We start from the raw sequence: 20,397 nt of genomic DNA on the forward strand, positions 1-20,397 counted from the left end.
GTACCTTACCCTGGCCCGCTCCAAGCTCCTTCTCTGCTCATGAAATGCGGCTGGACTTTTCAAAGCTGTTGAGAGAAGAACCGTAAAGATTACCTTCAAGCGAAGCATCATGTCTAGTGCTACGATATTCAGTGGAGAAGGCATCTTAAATTCATGTTACTGGCTGGGCGTGGTGGCTCACGCCTGTAATCCCAACACTTTGGGAGGCTGAGGCAGGCAGATCACGAGGTCAGGAGATTGAGACCATCCTGGCTAACATGGTGAAACCCTGTCTCTACTAAAAATACAAAAAATTAGCCAGGCGTGGTGGTGGTGGGCGCCTGAAGTCCCAGCTACAAGGGAGGCTGAGGCAGGAAAATGGCGTGAACCTGGGAGGCGGAGCTTGCAGTAAGCCGAGATTGTGCCACTGCACTCTAGCCTGGGCAACAGAGCGAGACACCATCCCCCCCCAAAAAAAAAAAAAAAAATCACGTTACTGTTAGTAGTACTATAAATATCAGTTGAAGTGAAGGCAATGACACCTGAGTAAGCATGTATCTTTATGGTTTAGCTACCCCATTCAAACAGTTTTGGTAGAAACCAAAATATGACTCCTAATGGGAACTGTCACTGCCTAAGCTTGGGCTGTATAAAGTGCACCCATGGAATGTAACTTTAACAAACACCCTGGCCCATGACTGGACCATCAGCCGCAAATCCCCCTTCAGCTAGGACTCCAAGAACGCCTGCTAGGCCTCACATTATTCTCAGGACACCTGCACACAGGAAGGGGCACAGATGCATGCCAAATTAACCTTACTGCCTCAACCTCACGAGGAATCATAAAATGGCCAAACTGTTTCAATGGGACAGTTAAAACCAAAAAGATATATGTCCACTCGGCGCTATTTCCTTCTTCACTGCACTTGTTATTTATAGTGCTGCTAAAATTAACTTGAATTTCATCTCTAAGGACTAAAAGAACCCCATGGCAATTGTATGTGAAGGAACACACACAACCGACAGCTGACACGAAGGGCTCAGCTCTATTCTGGGGATACCACACAAAGACCACAAGTCTCGACTTCTGCAAACAACACTCAGGTGGCAAGACCAAACCAAGAGCCTCCAGAAAGGCTGCACCATGAATGGAGGGTCTGACTCCTTTTGTCAAAAACTTTGCTGTAAGGACAAATAGCAACTTAAGACACTCTGAGGATGAGAGGGAAAGGCCTGACTCACTTCAAGTAGGGAACAGAGGCAATAAGAGAGAAATTTATAAGACTGTGGTCAGTTTCACTTCTCCTGCCCTAGAATTTCCAAAGAGCTGTGAAACTGCGAGCAGAGATAACTTTTGCTAGGCTGCTGGCTGCGGTAGGAGGGCAGGGTTAAGGAGCTGCTAAAAGTAGCAAGAGAGCATAGATAGGACCCTATCCTGCCTGGGCCGTTGTGCTTCTTCCTCCTTCCTCTCCACCCCCAGCAGGGGGCTGGGCCTCAGCAACAGCAGTCCCAGAAGAAAGCTTCAATTGTCCCAGTGGTATTTATTTTTAAAAATTTTTTGTGAATCTTAAGATAAAAAAGAAACTACAGTCTTAAAAATACTACTGAGATCCCATCTTCTAACAGAAGGGGGAGCTCTAGATTTAACAAATAACATCAAAGAAAAACCAGTACAGGTTACCTCCCCAACCTACCTGGGCACTATCCAGGATTCCCCACTTCTTACATGGGCAGGTCGTGGGCATTTCAGTGGGTAAATAGACACCCCCTGCACCTGCTTCTACTGTATAAAGCTAGCTCAACTCCAAACGTCCAGCTCTGCAGGAACCCGGGTGTGATGCATCACACGTAACCTTGGCTCTTGGAAAGCTTAGCACATGCATGAGACAGTAAGTACAAAGAATCAAGAGAAAACGGACACTGTCCACCCCACCCCAGCTTCCTTTTCTGCCTCATTTTTCTCCGCAGCACTCATCACTGTCTTGACAGTCTTTATATAAATACTACGTATCTGGCTGGGCATGGTGGCTCACGCCTGCAATCCCAGCACTTTGGGAGGCCGAGGTGGGCAGATCATGAGGTAAGGAGTTCGAGACGAGCCTGGCCAACATGGTGAAACCCCGTCTCTACTAAAAATACAAACATTTATGTACAGGCATGGTAGAGGATGCCTGTAATCCCAGCTACTCAGGAGACTGAGGCAGGAGAATCACTTGAACTCAGGAGGCAGAGGTTGCAGTGAGCCAAGATAGTGCCACTGCACTCCAGCCTGGGAGACAGAGCAAGACTCCGTCTCAAAAAAAAAAAAAAAAAAAAAAAAAAGGCGGAATACTACATACTTTTCTTGTTTACTCTCAGTCTCCCACGTTTACATTTACAACATGCCCCCATCAGAGCACAGCAAGGGTTTTGTCTATTTTTTTAGTCACTCACAGCATTCCCCAAGTGCCTAGAATACCAGGCACACAGTATACCCTCAATAATTATTCACTCGATGAATTAGTGAGTATTCTGTAAGAAACGGACACAAGGTGACTAGTGACAGGAGGACAGGAGGATTCTGCGGCAGAGCTCTAAACTTTCATCTAAACAGCCAGAATTCTGGTTCTCAACCGGGTTCGAAACGTCACAGAAGTTCTGGATAGACAGTCAAGGGATCTGTGTTCTAGTACTGAGTGCTACCAATTACTGCTGGGTGACATGGGTTTTGACTGCTTTCTGGGTCTAATTTTCTTTCAGAGTGAGAATCTGCCCACCTCTCAGAACCCTTGTAAGGAAGAAACACCAGTGAGAGTGCCCTGAACCAAATGGTATATGTGTCGATATATTCAGGTGTTGCTGTCACCAAATGCTGTAATTTGGTTGAATCACTGGCTTGATTCACTCACAGGCCAGCTAGTTTCTGTACCACAGCCAGAGATTCTCTGTCTAAAACCCTGGCTGACTTGCTGCCTCAACAACCCACACTGGCTATCCCCAAAGGGTAAGGCACAAACCCAACTTCTAGAAGAACAATTCACCAGAACATCTTGAGGACATCATCTTCATGTACAAAGGGTGGTGCACCACTAGTGGAGGACAGGTGATAGGTGAAATGGCTACAGCATACATAGTCCCCCTCATCTGCAGTTTCGCTTTCCATGGTTTCAGTTATTCTAGGCCAACCAAGGTCCAAAAATGTTACAGTATTTTGAGTGGGCCCATATTCACATAACTTTTATTACAGTGTATTGTTAAAATTGCTCTAATTTCTTACTATGTCAGATTTACACATCGAATTTTGTCATAGGTCACATGTATAGAAAAAAAAACACAGTACATATAGGATTTGGTACCATCTGCAGTTTCAGATATCCACTAGGGGGTCTTGGCATGTGTTCCTCAGGAATAAGGAAGGATTACTCTATATGAATTCCTATTTGGTCCTATTAAGGACATTTTCATGTAATGGCAAGAAAGGGATTAAAATCTGTTGGATGCTTGTATGGAAAGCACTGTTCTAGATATTTTAAACCTGTTAGCTAATTTAATATTCCTAATCATTCTACATGGTAGGTAATATCCCATTTTATAGATAAGGACAGGGCCAAAAAGGAAAGGCAAGCAAATAGCAGGGATAAGATTATAATCTAATTTTTTTAAGTGTCCTGAATTGTAAGATATAACCTAATTCTGTATCACCCTCAACCTAGAGTTCTTTCCACTCCTCTGTGTTGATTTCTTAACTTCTTCAAAAGTTAGAGAAGAGAGGCTGGGCATGGTGGCTCAAGCCTGTAATCCCAGCACTTTGGGAGGCTGAGGCAGGTGTATCACCTGAGGTCAGGAGTTCAAGACCAGCCTGGCCAAAATGGCAAAACCATGTCTCTACTAAAAATACAGAAAAATTAGTCAGGCATGGTGGCAGGCACCTGTAATCCCAGCTACTCGGGAGGCTGAGGCAGGAGAATTACTTGAACCCAAGAGGCAGAAGTTGCAGTGAGCCAAAATTGCTCCACGGCACTCCAACCTGGGTGACAGAGCAAGACTCTGTCTCAAAAAAAAAAAAAAAGAGAGACAGAAGAAAAGAAACTGTTGGGTAGGGGGACAAGGTAGCTTCAATGTTCAATGACACACACTGTTTAGATGCATATCTGAGTCCAGGCAACATACAAGAGTCAACTTGGCCACAGCACTAGGTAAAGACCAAGGCAAAGAAGGCTCAGAAGAGGGGTTCAGAGACCCGTCTGAGGGGCCCCAGGGCTCTCAAGCATTGAGAATCATCGTTCAAAACCTGGAGCTCACCACGTAACAGCCTTTGGCACTGATACTAGAAGACAAGTTGGAGAAGCTGAGACACAATAGCTGGTCAGAAGAACCAGAAACGAAGACCAAGAAAAGAATTCAAGATAGGGCCAGGTGCAGTGGATCATGCCTGTAATCCCACACTCCGGGAGGCTCAGGCAGGCAGATCACCTGAGGTCAGGAGTTCAGGACCAACCTGGCCAACATGACGAAAGCCCGTCTCTACTAAAAATACGAAAATTAGCTGGGTGTGGTGGCGGGCACCTGTAATGCCAACTACTCGGGAGGCTGAGGCACAACAATCGCTTGAAACTGGGAGGCAGAGGTTGCAGTGAACCAAGATTGCACCACTGCACTCCAGCCTGGGTGACAGAGTGAGACTCAAAGTCTCAAAAAAAAAAAAAAAAGAATTCAAGATAATAATGACCAATCCCAAAAGACTGTTTCATTTTATAGTAATAATAACATTATAATCTCACTGGATCCTCTTCATAGCCCATGAGGCAGGGACCGTTATTTCATGTGTGATGAAACTGACACTGGCTGAGATGCAGTAACCTGCCAGATCATTCATTCATCGAGTGGTGGACCCCAACCCAGGTCTAGTTCTGCCTTCCCTTTCTTCCCTTGTCTAAACCTTCTGACAAATGTGTCAGTTTCTCTCAGTCCCTGAGTAGGCCAGCTTAGTCTGTGCTCCTCTTTCCTCATTTTTAATTCTTCTCTCTGATAGCAGATTCAGCAGTTTCAACAGCTACTTCTGCCAGGTGAAAGGAGGAGGGAGCACTGGCCCCTCTTCCTTCAGGTTTGTGTCAGGACTTCCTGCTGGGTGTCTCTCATTTCATCTGGGGAGAGGCTGGAGTAGCCACAGCAAGTGCTCTTGGTGCACTGGGGTTTGAGGTGGAGAGGGCAACTCCTGTGTGTGTCCCGCCAGCTTTGTTAAAAGCCACCATGTGGAGGGTAGCCTAGTGAAGGGATGTAAGAGTGATACAGGTTAAGCCCTGGGCTTTCTTGACTGTAGGAGCAAATGACAATGGGGAGTCAGATCACCTCAAGTTCCACGCCAAGGAGGTAAGACACGAGGAAGCAGAAAATAGGTTTCCAAGTTTAGGCCTCTGCCAATTGAAGAAAAAAAGGACTTAAAGTTACCCCATAAATGTGTGTCCAACTACGAGGGCTGCATTCATCTTAGACTCCATCTCCCCTCTCCCTGCTACCTTAATAGCTTTGCCAGGAGGAGCCAGCGTATTACTCAAAACTGCATTTTCCCAGACACTCCAAGAAAGCAGTCTCTAGAAAGAGAAGCCCCCAAAGACCAATGCAAAGGCAAGAGCCATGTGTGTGTATAAGAATATATATATTCAATATCAGAGGGCAGTTCTCGATCCTTTCCTGCTGCCCCAGGAGCTGGTTCCATTGGAGCTCTTGTGTGGCTTTGTGTGAACAAAGGAAGTGTGCAGAAAATCCTGAAAGGAAAAATAAGCAAGCTCCCCAGAGAAAACAAATGAACAGAAGTGGCCAAGAGGTGTGTCATTCTTAATCACAGTTTCAGTTCTAGATGTGGACCCCGCCCCTGGCTGGCTACAACTACCAATTAATATTTTGTTCCCTCTTTCCAGCACCCATTTTCTTTCTCTCCTAACTTGTTTGCTGTCTAAATTAAATGAGGTCATTTGTCAATTAAAGACATAAAAGGTGAAAAACTGTTTCCACTTTATTTTTAAATACATACTGGCATCCAGGCTGGGCGCAGTGGCTCACGCCCGTAATCCCAGCACTTTGGGAGGCCGAGGCAGGTGGATCACCTGAGGTCAGGAGTTCGAGACCAGCCTGGCCAACATGGTGAAACCACCCCCCACTACTAAAAATACAAAAATTAGCTGGGCGTGGTGGTGCGTGCCTATAATCCCAGCTACTGTGGAGGCTGAGGCAGGAGAATTGCTTAAACCTGGGAGGCGAAGGTTGCAGTGAGCCGAGACCGTAACACTGTACTCCAACCGGGGTGACAGAGCAAGACTCCGTCTCGGGGGGAAAAAATATATACATGTATGTATGTGTATATATATATATATATATATATATATATATATATATATACACACACATATACATACACACACACACACACACACACTCACTCACACAGGCATCCAATATATAGCAAAGGAGGAGCTCAGTGCTGTGCTCAGTGTGTCGACACAGATGTGTGATGACAGCGCAGGGGCCCCAGGGCCAGAATGGTCTTGATTTAATCTGGCACTGAAGAGTAAGTATGAAGACTCTTAAAAACCAACCTACCTTGGTAATTTAGGACATCAAGCCAACACTTTTCCCTTGCCAGCTCCAGATTTACTTAAACAAGTAGGTAAATGAGTCTTCTAGGATTCACAAGCAGTTCTAGAAATGCCTCTGAGCAAGGAATGACAACAATTCATTATGAAACCTCATTTCCTCATCACTATCATGAAGGAATATGTATTAAGTGTCTAGGTCTGAATGTTGCTTTATTAGGTGTTATCGTAATAAAAATGATGGTTCCTATCTCTGATAATATGCCAGAAGCTCACCAACAATTCTGTAACCAGAGGAACTCAAAGGCTATGAACATAATACACTTAATAGAGGTCACTGGAGTGCCACAGTCCAAGCAGCCCTTCTTTCAGGCAAGCCTGCTGGGTTTCTTTTTCCAGTGTGGAAGCAGGGAGCATATACACAGAATATCAATGAGGGCTACATGTGTGTATGGGAATAAACCCATTTAACAAACGAGGTAGAAACTAGAAATATTTCCATCCATCCATCCCTCCATCTGCCCGCCCACCCACCCATCCATCCATGTATCCAATAAGCAGCCCTTAAGTAAGCACTATGCCAGTCACTGAGGATAAGAATATACAGATGGGGTCCCAGTCCTCAAAAAGATGATGGTCTAGTGGGGAAAAGAGACAAATATAAGATGGAAGTAAAATAGTAGTGGTAATTTAAGGTGCTGTAAAGGACAAAAGAGGCAAAATTTAACCTGGGGGAACAGTGTGTAAATGAATTGAATAGGAACACCAAAGCCAGACAAGGAAGAGTGGGGAGATAGCTGAGGCTAAGGAAGAACTAGAACACAAACATGAAGGTATAAAAGAACGAGGCAAGCACAAAGAACTACAAGTAGTTTGATATGGTTGAACCAAGGAATTCAAGTGAGGATAATGTGGCTAGAAGAATAAGCTGGGCCCACTCCATTAAGAACTTTAATGGGCTAGGCACAGTGGCTCACACCTGTAATCCCAGCACTTTGGGAGGCTGAGGTCGGGGGGGATCACTTGAGGTCAGGAGTTCGAAACCAGCCTGGCCAACATGGCGAAACCCCGTCTCTACTAAACAGACAAAAATTAGCCAGGTGTGGTTACGCACACCTGTAATCCCAGCTCCTCAGGAGGCTGAGGCAGGAGAATTGCTTGAATCCAGGAGGCAGAGGTTGCAGTCAGCCAAGATCATGCCACTGCACTCTAGCCTGAGCGACAGAGCAAGACTGTCTCAAAAAAAACAAAAACAAAAACAAACAAACAAAAAAAACTTAATGTACTACTGTAGAGGCTTCTGCTTCAGAGGGGATAGACATTTTTCTGTATTTTTGTCACTAAGTACTAGTTAAAACTCTGAACATTCTATATAAAACAAGCAAAAGTAGATTCTGTAAGGTGGAGAGAACTAGCTAGGGACCATGGGACCCAAAAAAAGAGACATGGTGGTAAGTTCCCCACCCCCTCCCTTTTTTTTTCTGCTTCATATATCCAGGCTTAAAGCTGAAGATGTTGGCAACCCAAAAATGCCAATGGGTACAGACAAAAAAAAGCCCTAGCAAAATATGTTCTCTCTAGCCAAAGGATTAGGAAAGGGCAGCCCAGCACAACAGAAAACTTTTAGATACTTGTTCTACTCCAAATACCACAGAAAAAAATGGTGGTCTCATTCCCACCTCCCCCTAAAGGCCAAGTTAGGAATCTAGACTTCCATCCTTGCAAGGGTGTAATGAGATGCCCCAATACCCTTGGCTGGGGTGGTGTCAGAAAGGGCCAAGTAGGAAGCTGCTTTCATTCCCACCAGCCAGTAACAAACACCCCTCCCTATCTGGCATTCATAAGGCACCTCTCCCAGTCCCTGCTGGATGATGTCAGAGGAGGGCTGGTGGAGAGCCATGACTTTCGCCACTGCCCAGTGGTAACAGCATGCACTCCCACCATGGTGTGCATACAGACTACATTGGGAGCTGGAACTCTCGCCCCGAATGAGAAGTCCCTCTCCTACCACCAACTCAAATGTCAGTGGCTGCCAAATGAGGAACCTGAACTTCTATTTCCACCTGGTCATAACGAGATGGCACCATCCCCACCTTCCCTACTGAACCAGATTCAAAGGGTCAGCTAAAACAGGAAAGAACATACAGAGACTCCTAACATATTACAAACATATTACAGCAGAATAAAGGAGACAAAGGAAAGATTCGGTGAACCAGAATACAGAATAGAAATACCCAATCTGAACAACAGAAAGAAAAGAGACTGGGGAAGGGAAATAAAAGAACAGAGCCCCAGGAGCCTGTGAGACTTTAATAAAAAATCTAACATTGTGTCACAGAAGTGATGAAAGAGAGGAAAAAGAGGGTGGGGCTGAAACAGTTCTTACATTAATTGCCGAAAACTTCCCAAATTTGGCAAGATATGTAAGTCTACAGATTCAACAAGCCAAGTTAAACCCCAAATAAGATAACTGGAAAAAAATTTATAGTAACATAAGCCATAATTAAACTTTGGAAAACTAAAAGAAAAAATATTTACAGTCAGAGAAAAACAATTTGAATGACAGCGTATTTCTCATCAGAAACCATGGAGCCCAAAGGAAGTGGCACGATATTTCTCACGTGCTATTAAGGATTGCATCCTGAGATCGACATGTAGCCACCACATTCATCAGAGGAGGGATATGTGGCAAGGGAAGGATATAATCAGAACTGCATGGAGGTGGGCAGGGGAGTTGCTTCTGACTTGATGTTTTATGTTTAAAAAAAAAAAAAATGAGGGCCTGGTGCAGTGGCTCACACCTGTAACCCCAGCACCCTGGGAGGCCAAGGCCAGTGGATCACTTGAGACCAGGAGTTTGGCACCAGCTTGGGCAATGTGGCGGCACCCACTCTACAGAAAAATTTAAAAACTAGTCAGGCATGGTGGCAATCACCTGTAGTCCCAGCTACTTGGGAGGCTGAGATGGAAGAATCGCCTGAGCTGGGGAGGTCCAGGCTGCAGTGAGCCGTGATCACACCACTACACTCCAGCCTGGGCAACAGAATAAGAGCCTGTCTCAAATAAATAAATAAAAATTATCAAGAATACACCTGGTGACTGCCATATATTAATTTCATTACCCCCAACATACACACTCTCACAACTCCCTTCCCTCCCTCACTTTTGCACTTTTCAAACCTACAGAAACACTGAAACAACAAATAATGAACAGCTTTATAACTCTGACCTAGATTGACCAGTTATCTTTTAGCCATATTTATTCTCTTTCTCTCATATACCGTAATTTTCTTCACTTATGGAATCACTTGAAAGTTGCAGATATCAGTTATGACATTTTACCCCTAAATTCTTCAGTGTGCATTTCCTAAGAATAAGGACATTTTCTTACATAACTAAGATACTTTTATCGCACCTGAAAAAATTAATTCAATATAACCTACAGTCCATATCTGAATTTCCTCAATTGCCTCCAAAATGTTCTTTTATAGCTGTTTAGATTTTTCCCCCAAGCCAAGGGTTTTTTTTGTTGTTGTTGTTGTTTGTTTTTTTTTTTTTTTTTTTGAGACGGAGTCTTGCTCTGTTGCCCAGGCTGGAGTGCAATGGCACAATCTCGGTGGCGCAATCTCGGCTCACTGCAACCTCCACCTCCTGGGATCAAGCCATTCTCCTGCCTCAGCCTCCTGAGTAGCTGGGATTACAGGCACCCACCACCATGCCCGGCTAATTTTCTGTATTTTTAGTAAAGACGGGGTTTCACCGTGTTGGTCAGGCTGGTCTCGAACTCCTCACCTCGTGATCCACCTGCCTTGGCCTCCCAAATTGCTGGGATTACAGGCGTGAGCCACCACACCTGGTCCCAAGATTTAATCAAGAATCATGCACTGCATTTGGTTGTTGTCAATTTGGTCACAATCTACAACAGTACCCCTACCTTTTTCATTTTCATGACACTGACTTAAGTATCTAAGCTGTTTGTCTTGCACAATGTTCTGTATTCTAAATTTGCTTCCTCATGATTAGATTTAGGTTAAACATTTTTGGCAAGAAGAAAACATAGGTATATGTACTTCTTAACATCAAGGGGCACATGTTATCAGGCTGTATAACCAGTGATGGTGCTAGAAGTTTGAAAGGTGACACCAGATCTGTCTTTATAATTAACACATAATCTATGGGGTATCATTTTGATGCCACGTGAAAATCCTGTTTTCCCACAACTAACTGCCTAATAACAGTTTTAGCATCTATTGATGATCCTTGTCTGAACTGATTTTTACAAAATTGATTTTTTCAATAAAATTGCAAAATAGCAAGGACTGCATTTTTATGATCACTCTAGTAATGTTCAAGAGGCCACTTAAAAGAACAAATTGGAGTGACTGGGTGAATGGTTGTGCTATTAACACTCCCGGACAGGTGATCCAGGGCGAGTAAACTTAGGGAAGTGGGGGAGAAACTGTGTTCTGTCTTGGAGAATCACAGAACTCAAGGACAGGCATGAAGAGAGCCCACCCAGCACAGGAATCTGAGGAGGGCCACAGAGGCAGGAGGGGAGGAGGCAAAGCTATTACCCCAAGTAAGCTTCAAGAAAAAGCCTGTAGACAGAAAAACAGAGAGACACTAACAGTGGGGAAGTCAGGCAAAATAAGGCTTATAAAGTTTCCAGAGAATCACTTATGCTTAGGACATAGCCAGTGGTCTCAGAGCTATGCCAGTGGATTGGTGGAAGCACAAACTTACTGCAACAGATTAAAGAGTGAATAAGAAGTGAGAAAGTGGAGTCAGAGGTATGTGTCCCCTAAGAGGTTACTTACAGATGTGCTAACAGTTCATTACTCATTCATTCTTCCAATAAATATCTGCGAGCCTACATGTGTCGGACCCTGTTTTAGTGTTGGGTTATTCATGTTTTCGTGGAGCTTATACTCAATTGAAGAAAGATATACATAAAACAAACATGTAACACAGTAGGAGGCAGTATATGCTATGAAGAACTATAAAGCAAGTTATAAGTGACAGTGATGGGGTGAGGTCATTTTACATGGAGTGGTCAGGGAAAGACTTTCTAATAAGGTGACATTTGGCTGGGGGTGGCAGCTCATGCCTGTAATCCTAGCACTTTGGGAGGCCAAGGCAAGCAGATCGCTTGAGGTCAGAAGTTCAAGACCAGCCTAGGCAATATAGTGAAACTCCGTCTCTATGAAAAATACAAAAATTAGGCATGGTGGCGCGCACCTGTAGTCCGATCTATTTGGGGGAGCCGAAGCAGGAGGACTGTTTGAGGCCAGGAGGTTGAGGCTGTGATGAGCTAAGACTGAGCCACTGCTCTCCAGCCTAAGTAACAAAGTGAGTCTTTGTTTCAAAAAAAAAGAAAAAAGGAAAAAAAAGTGACATTGGAGGAGAGATGTAAAAAAAGGGAGTGAGCCCTGCAGTCCTCTGGGAGACAGCCCTCCAAGCAGAGAACAGCATGTGCAAAGGCTCTCAGGGGGATCCTGCCTGCATGGCATCAAGGAGGCCAGGGTGGCAGAAAACAAGAAGAGTGGGTGGAAACACAGGGAGACAAAGCCACACAGGACCCTGTAAAACTGTGAACTATAATGAGAAGAAATAAAGTAGAATGGTGCCTGCGAACCTTGACACTGACAAAAAGGCTTCTGAGGTAACATAAATAAACAGGTTTGCTGAAAATGGTCTCCTTGTTTTCCCCAATAACCTCCACGATGTGTTACAAATTACCTCACTTCAGCTTCTCAGTACTTACTATTTTCCACATTTTACAGTTGGGAAATGACTTTCCTGAGATCACATCCTAATCAACTACAGTATGAACACTAGACTCTGGTTCTTTTGATTCCAAATCTTTTTATTTACATATATTTCATCAAGAGGTGGCAGAAGGTAAAGGAGTATAGAAAACGAAGTGTGTGATATGCCCGGTGTGGTTGTAATTCCAACACTTTGGGAGGCCAAGGAGGGCATATTGCTTGAGCCCAGGAGTTCAAGCTAGCAAGACCCCATCTCTACAAAAAAATTAGCTGGGGCTGGGCGTGGTGGCTCACGCCTGCAATCCCAACACTTTGGGAGTACGAGGTGGGCGGATAACGAGGTCAAGAGATCAAGACCATCCTGGCCAACACGGTGAAACCCCATCTCTACTAAAAATACAAAAATCAGCTGGGTGTGATGGTGCACGCCTGTAATCCCAGCTGCTCGGGAGGCTGAGGCAGGAGAAACGCTTGAACCCGGGTAGCGGAGGTTGCAGCGAGCCAAGATCACACCACTGCACTCCAGCCTGGGCAACAGAGCGAGACTCTGTCTCAAAAAAATAAATAAATTAGCTGGGTGTGGTGGCACACCCCTGTGATCCCAGCTACTCGGGAGGCTGAGGTGGGAGGATCACTTGAGCCCAGGAGGCAAAGGTTGCTGTGAGCCAAGATCACACCACTGCACTCCAGCCTAGGCAACAGAACTAGACCTGTCTCTAAATAAAAAACCCCAAGATGAAACAAAATGCATGATGGGTTACCAAATAAATAACAGACAACAGTGATTTTAATCTAGTCTTTCACGTTTGTCCATCTTTTCCTAGCTATTCCTTTGGAAATAAATGCTGCCTTGTCATTTTCTCTAATATTGGCAATGAGACAGCAGGGAAGGCTTCAGATCTAACCTCAGAAAATGTCAAAGGGGCACAAACTCTCTTATTTCTTTTCCCTTCAGCACAGCAGAAAAGAGAGTCACTGTATAATCAAACTCCATCCAAAGTTAACTGAGTCTTTTGCCACATCCTTTGGCCCTAGCATTAGTTTCTCATACAGCTTTAGGCAGTTAACTGACTTGCCAAAAATGACCAGCGATATGGTACAAAGCTATGAGAGAGGCAGCCAAGCCAGGCTTTTCCGAGCATTGGAGATGAACGCTCAGAATTTTTCTGTACCCAGTCTTCTTACATGCAAAAGCGTCAGCTGTCTTAGAAATCTGCCATTAACTCTCAGCCGGGCGCAGTGGCTCACGCCTGTAATCCCAGCACTTTGGGAGGCCGAGGCGGGTGGATCATGAGGTCAGGACATTGAGACCATCCCGGCTAACATAGTGAAACCCCGTCTCTACTAAAAATACAAAAACAATTAGCCGGGCGTGGTGGCGGGCGCCTGTAGTCCCAGCTACTCTGGAGGCTGAGGCAGGAGAATGGCGTGAACCCAGGAGGCGGAGCTTGCAGTGAGCCGAGATTGCGCCACTACACTCCAGCCTGGGTGACAGAACGAGACTCGGTCTCCAAACGAGAAAAAAAAAGAAAAGAAAAGAAAAGAAAAGTACGGAAATTTGCCATTAACTCTTGAATCATGGGGACAGGGCAATCTTCTACTTCAGAACTCTTGGGAAGAAGAGAATAAAAATATTCTGTGCCATACTAAAAATGAAAAGGGGAAAGAGGCCAGCAGTCCACAGCCCAGGGTTTCTCCAAGTGTAGTTCAAGAATCATTTGCATGAAAATGTCTGTGGTGTGCAAGAATCTCTTGGAATGCAGATTCCTAGGCCTTAAGAATAATCTTTAGTAAGCTCTTTGGGTAATGCTAGAGCCACTAAATTCGGAAAACATTGCTTCCCTAATCTAACAAAGGCAAAGAAGAGGTGAGCAAGTAAGAATTTTATTTGCTTATTCTCTAACACCAGGTGCTGATTAAAACTACACTTAGTAAAGAAGGACTTGCTGAATTTTCTCAATAGCTTGATTCAAAATGTCAATTCTGTTGGCTGTGTGGGTAAAGAGTTTTAATTTCCTGGACTCCTTTCAGGATCATTGCAATGCATATTTTTCTGGGAGTCAGAGAATCTGGGCTTTTTGCCATCTTCCTCACACCCTGGCTAGGGCTTAATTCAGATGGGATGGATTCCACACCCTGATATTTTTATCAGGGGCATGGTAGTCACCCAATGGAAAGCAGCTACAGAAATGTAGTCCTTGGTCTTAGCACCCAAAAGGTGAGGAGCACAGAGGTTCACTGGTAGTGCAGGGAATGGAGAGGGTCCCTCACACACTGAGTGACAGAAGAGGTTGGCTGTGTCACTGGTGTGTAAGGGTTGACACTAGCATTAGATAGGATTTTTCTTAGGATTCCATATCCGGGTAGATCAGAATCTCTTAACCTAGAGCACACTGTACCCACTTTAGAGCAGCTATAGATCCCTGGAACTATGTGAATTTTAGGTGCTTGCTTAGACAACTCTGAGAGGATATGGAAGATTCCCTATGAAGAATACATGGCACAAAAGAAATCAAGAACCTCTAATGTACCAAAGGGTTATTATGACAGAAGAAGAAAGATGCCCATGGCCTTCAAATGCACAGCAACCTGAAAGCACTTGTACTGAAGCGCTTACAAATGACACTTCCACCACCTGATCTCACCAACTATGGATCCAGCTTTGACGCTGTTTTCAATTTTCTTTTTTTTTTAATAGTGTATTTATTTATTCATTTTTGAGATGGAGTCTAACTCTGTCGCCCAGGCTGGAGTGCAGTGGTGCAATCTGGGCTCACTGCAGCCTCCATCTCCCAGATTCAAGTGATTCTCCTGCCTCAGCCTCCCAAGTAGCTGGGATTACAGGCGCCTGCCACCACAGCTGGCTAATTTTTTTTTTTTTAAAGTAGAAACAGGGTTTCATCACATTGGCCAGGCTGGTCTCAACCACCTGACCTCAAGTGATCCACCCACCTCAATCTCCCAAAGTGCTGGGATTACAGGCTTGAGCCACCACACCCAGTCTCTTCAATTTTCAAAGATTTTTTAAAGTTGAAATTTTGGCGAAAGCATAGCAGGCTATCATCACAAAAATTCCAATGTGGACAAGAACCAGTATAAACTGTGACTTTCAGGAATTAGCACAGGGTTTGTAGCCAGAAAACCCGGATTGGGTCTGCCTATCTTTCAGTGCCCGTGTAACCTACAGCAAGTCCCATGACCCCTCTGAGGCTCAGTAGCCTCATCTGCAAAATGGCAATTATACTAACTGCTGCACTGGGTAATTATTAGCATTAAAATGAAAGTGCTTTGCCATCTGCTAGAAGCTATGTTAAGTTTAAGGGCTGTTACTGATGTAGCTTTTTTCCTTTATTACCATTCTGGAAGAAACAGCAGGTATATGGAGTCAAATGCTGAGAGCTAATTGGACCGGGCTTGACTTCCATTTTTTGTCTTTCTGTTTTTAGCTGACACACTAAAAATGCCTACAAAAATCCTTTAACAAAGACCATCAACCAAAGAGTTGTCAACAGTTCGAGAGACTGACCATGATAAATGAGCACCAAAATTAAGTTCATGTGAATCAATGAAAGAATTTGGGTGGCGGGGTGTGGAGAAGGGACTGCATATTCTGGGGCAAGCAACGATCCAAACTAGCAGTCATAAAGGGTTCTTCATACACATCCTGTTTTGGTATGCACGCTTGCCACCACCCCTGTTTTGGCACCGGCTATCACCCCCACCCAAACCAGCAGGAAGACCAACTCCCAAGAATGAATGTAAGAAGTGGAGACGCAGGATGCTCAATCTTTTCCTTCCCAAGAGTGCAAACTGCTCCAGCGTCTCCTGCTCTTGACCCACTGATGGTCAAAGAGGCTCAAGAGTGAGACAGGTGAGCACACAATCTCATTTAGCACGAGTATCGACACAGGGAATTCCAAAAGGTTAACATACCAGTGGTCAAATATTTTGAATCTGACCTTCTAGCCTTCTCTTTGACATAGGCCAGGCATGTTTATATCTAGCTTTCATACCACAGCCCAGTCTAAGACCCTGGATCAGTCTATTTTCACTCCAGTATACTTTTTGGCAAAGTGCAAACCAATTTTTTAAAAAAAGCTACTGCCTCTTTCTGAAGTCCCCATAATCAATATGTCTAAGTGATCTGTTTAGAATACAAATTCCAGATCACCTGTGCCCTCCTGCAAATAACATCCCACCTGGCTGAAGTTTTTTTTTTTTTTTTTTTTTTTTTGAGACAGAGTCTCGCCCTGTAGCCAAGGCTGGAGTGCAGTGGTGTGATCTCGGCTCACTGCCACCTCCGCCTCCCAGGTTCAAGCGATTCTCCTGCCTCAGCCTCCCGAGTAGCTGGGACGACAGGCGTGTGCCATCACACCCAGCTAATTTTTTGTATTTTTAGTAGAGACAGGGGTTTCACCACGTTGGCCAGGATGGTCTTGATCTGTTGACCTCGTGATCCACCTGCCTCGGCCTCCCCAAGTGCTGGGATTACTGGCATAAGCTATCGCGCCTGGCCTGAAGACTTTTAAATCACCACCATCATCAGTTATCTATCAGGACTCCCCTTGGGCATGTGATTAAGATGTGTATTGTTCAGGTAAAATAGTTGAGTAGTACCTACAAGTGACGTTATAACCTTCTTTTACTCTTGATAAGAAGTTAGCCTTGGATATCTCAGATTCTTCAATAACCAATTATTAATGAAACTTAACACCTGCTGTACTTTTTAGACATCAAACTGTAACAAGAACTCATATCAAAAAGACTACTTTCGGCCAGGCACAATGGCTCATGACTGTAATCCCAGCACTTTGGGGAGGTCGAGGTGGACGGATCACCTGAGGTCAGGAGTTCGAGCATGGTGAAACCTCGTCTCTACTAAAAATACAAAAATTAGCCGGGCGTGGGTGGCAGGCGCCTGTAATCCCAGCTACCTAGGAGGCCGAGGCAATTGCTTGAACCCAGGAGGCAGAGGATTCAGTGAGCCAAGATCGCCCCACTGCACTCCTGCCTGGGCAACAGAGCAACACTCCGTCTCAAAAAAAAAAAAAAAAAAAAAAAAAAGATGATGACGACTACTTTTTATGGCCTATTCAACACAGCTCATGGTTGGATTCTTCTTCGGACCGAACCATGAATACACTCAGAACATGAACACACCACTCACTACAGAGTATTATTTAAGGATTTGTTGGCAACTGGCCAAGAAGGAGGTTCTATGCTAGTCACTGATCACTGAGGTAGAAACACACTCTACAACAGCAGAAGCGAGACAAGGACATTGACACAAATGCAACATAAAATGCCTGGGACTGATGTGCCTTCTCCTGTGATAAAACAGAAGATTCCTGAAGCCACATACCTAACACAATTTTCTCTCAGCTTCAACTCTAGGGATCAAGTCAGCCTCACTTCTGGAAAACATGTTTCACTGTGATGTTTATCAAATGCAACTTAAACTAGGGATTCAACTACAATTACACAGTCACATTCCTGTAGTGAGGACACATCATCTCACTAGGTAGGGTTCTCTGCTTCTTAAAGAATGAAAAGATAAGGAAACGATCACCAAATGGGTTACACCACCATATCCTGCAACTGAGCTCTGACGGAAGCGGGAGTCCGAGGGCACTGACCGGACTGGGGCAGAGGGCCAACTGCAGGGTTTGGGGAAAGCCTTTTCTGGGCTCCTATTGGAAAGGGGCACTGGGTGGATCATAGCCAAACTTCTTTGACACACAGGGGCAGCAGTTGAGAGATGATCACACAGAGCTTTCAGTAACTCCCAAATGGACTAGAGCATATGAGAGATGATAAAGGCCCAGAGAGAGAGAGGATTTGCCCTTGCCTTAGTCCCCACCCAAACTCACTCACTGATGAAGTATCCACTGAGACTTAATGTCTTTGATAGTGTAACACTCCACTTAAAAGCAAACAAGTGATATTTTCTTGAAACCTACAATTTTAGTTAAAAAAAAAATTTTGTTAAAAAAAATAGGAGTGGGGATGGAGGACAGATCACTCTCAAACCAGACCCTCATCTGCCCTGGAATCACTACTGCATTCCCACTGGTAAACATTTCTGTCTCTTGGTAAGTTGCCCAGAAATTTAAAAACATTTCTAACACAGCCACTTGTTTGTTTGGTTTCAAGAGAAAGAGGTTAAAAAGAAACATCTACTCCCAGGAAGAGGGCAAGCTCATAAAATGATAGTCCTGCTAATATATGACCAAAAGGAGAATGATCTTAACAGAGTAGTACCATGCTGACTAGTGGTTCTTTGATTTCTAACAATTTATAGCAATTGTCTTTTAATCCACTGATAGGAAAGAAAGTAAAATTAAGAACTGTATTTATTGGAAAACAGTTCCTATTCCTTTTGGGTGGGGGTGTGAGGGAGGCAGGGTCTCACTCTGTTGCCCAGGCTAGAGTGCAGTGGCACAATCTCAGCTCCCAGGCTAAGCGATCCTCTTGCCTCAGCCTCCTAAGCTGTGACTACAGGCACTTGCTACCACATCCGGCTAATTTCTGTATTTTTTGTAGAGATTAGATTTCGCCATGTTGTCCAGGCTGGTCTCAAACTCCTGAGCTCAAGCAATCCACTCACCTTGGCCTCCCAAAGTGCTGAAATTACAGGCATGAGCCACTACACCCAGCCCAGTTCCATTCCTAAATACTAGTTTTGACATAACTTAGAGGTAGGTGTGTGTGTGTGTGTGTGTGTGTGTGTGTGTGTGTGTGTGTGTATTAAAGCTGCTTTCATAGTCACAACATCAAGATGGTGGATCCAAGCTCCTCCATTCTTAAATGAGAATATTACTTCCTACATTTCAAAAGCATGAACAATACATCATCTCATTTGATCTCCAAACTAACTCTGTGGGTAAGTTATCACTCCATGGGTAACTAATTCTGTGGGTAACCTTTAAGATGGGTTATTATCCCAACTATATGAAACTGGGAGTTCAGAAAAGTTACTGAGTTGCCCAAAGTCTTCCAACTCCTAAGTAACAGAGCAAGGTCTAAGACTCTCTTTCTTTTGTTCGTATGCATGTATGTATATATTTGTGTATTTATCTTGAGACAGGGTCTTGCTCTGTCATCCAGGCTGGAGTGCAGTGGCATGAACACAGCTCACTGCAACCTCAACCTTCTGGGTTTAAGGCTCAAGCCATCCTCCTGTCTCAGCCTACTAAGTTGCTAAAGCCACAAGCATGTGATATCATGCCTGGTTAATTTTTAAAAACTTTTTGGAGAGATGGGGGTCTATCTTGCCCCAGCTGGTTTCAAACTCCTGGACTCAAAAGACCTTCCTGCCTTGGCCTCCCCATGTGCTGGGACTGCAAATGTGAGCCACTGTGCCTGGCCTAAAACTCCACTTTCTAATACAGTAGCAACTAGCCAAATGTGACTATTTAATTAGAATAGCCACATGTGCCTATTTAAATCTAAATTAATTAAAATTAAATAAAAATTAAAATTCAGTTTTTCAACTCAAGTATGTTCAACAGCACATGCGGCTAATGGTTAGTCTTATAGAAATAGTTCTATCTTCACTTAACATACTATTGGACAGGGCTGGTCTAGCAGCTAGTTCTTTTGAATTCATAACTTGGAGAAAAGATCCCATGGCGGCCGGGTGCGGTGGCTCACACCTGTAATCCCAGCACTTTGGGAGGCTGAGGCGGGCGGATCACGAGGTCAGGAGATTGAGACCATCCTGACTAACACGGTGAAACCCCGTCTCTACTAAAAATACAAAAAATTTGCCAGGCATGGTGGCGGGTGCCTGTAGTCCCAGCTACTCAGGAGGCCGAGGCAGGAGAATGGTGTGAACCCAGGAGGCGGAGCTTGCAGTGAGCCGAGATCGCGCCACTGCACTCCAGCCTGGGTGACAGAGCCAGATGCAGTCTCAAAAAAAAAAAAAAACATATGGAGTGGAGGGTGAGGAGTGGGGTTAGTGGGAGTCAGCAGGATGACAGGGTGTCGGGGTGGCAGAGGATGTTGGAGATTACAACAGGAGTTGGGGGACACAACACCAACAACAAAAAGATCCCATGGTATCCCAGTATGTATGTATG

At 44.5% G+C, this 20,397-nt stretch overlaps 1 protein-coding gene across 17 annotated transcripts in view; it reads right to left on the reverse strand.

Moving 5' to 3' along the window:
• MRTFA (myocardin related transcription factor A) overlaps positions 1-20,397 on the reverse strand; it is a 224,572-nt gene that overhangs the window by 25,209 nt on the left and 178,966 nt on the right. For 16 of the 17 annotated variants that reach the window (XM_016939226.4, XM_016939225.4, XM_063807877.1 and 13 more), the window contains one exon: positions 10-65. In XM_016939226.4, coding sequence (XP_016794715.2) covers positions 10-65 — 56 coding nt within the window. Of the gene's footprint in view, positions 1-9; positions 66-1,673; positions 1,693-20,397 lie in introns of those variants that run through there. The other variant, XM_016939227.4, reaches the window with a different exon arrangement.

The sequence above is a fragment of the Pan troglodytes genome, chromosome 23, assembly GCF_028858775.2.
Source record: "Pan troglodytes isolate AG18354 chromosome 23, NHGRI_mPanTro3-v2.0_pri, whole genome shotgun sequence".
Taxonomy (NCBI): Eukaryota; Metazoa; Chordata; class Mammalia; order Primates; family Hominidae; genus Pan; species Pan troglodytes.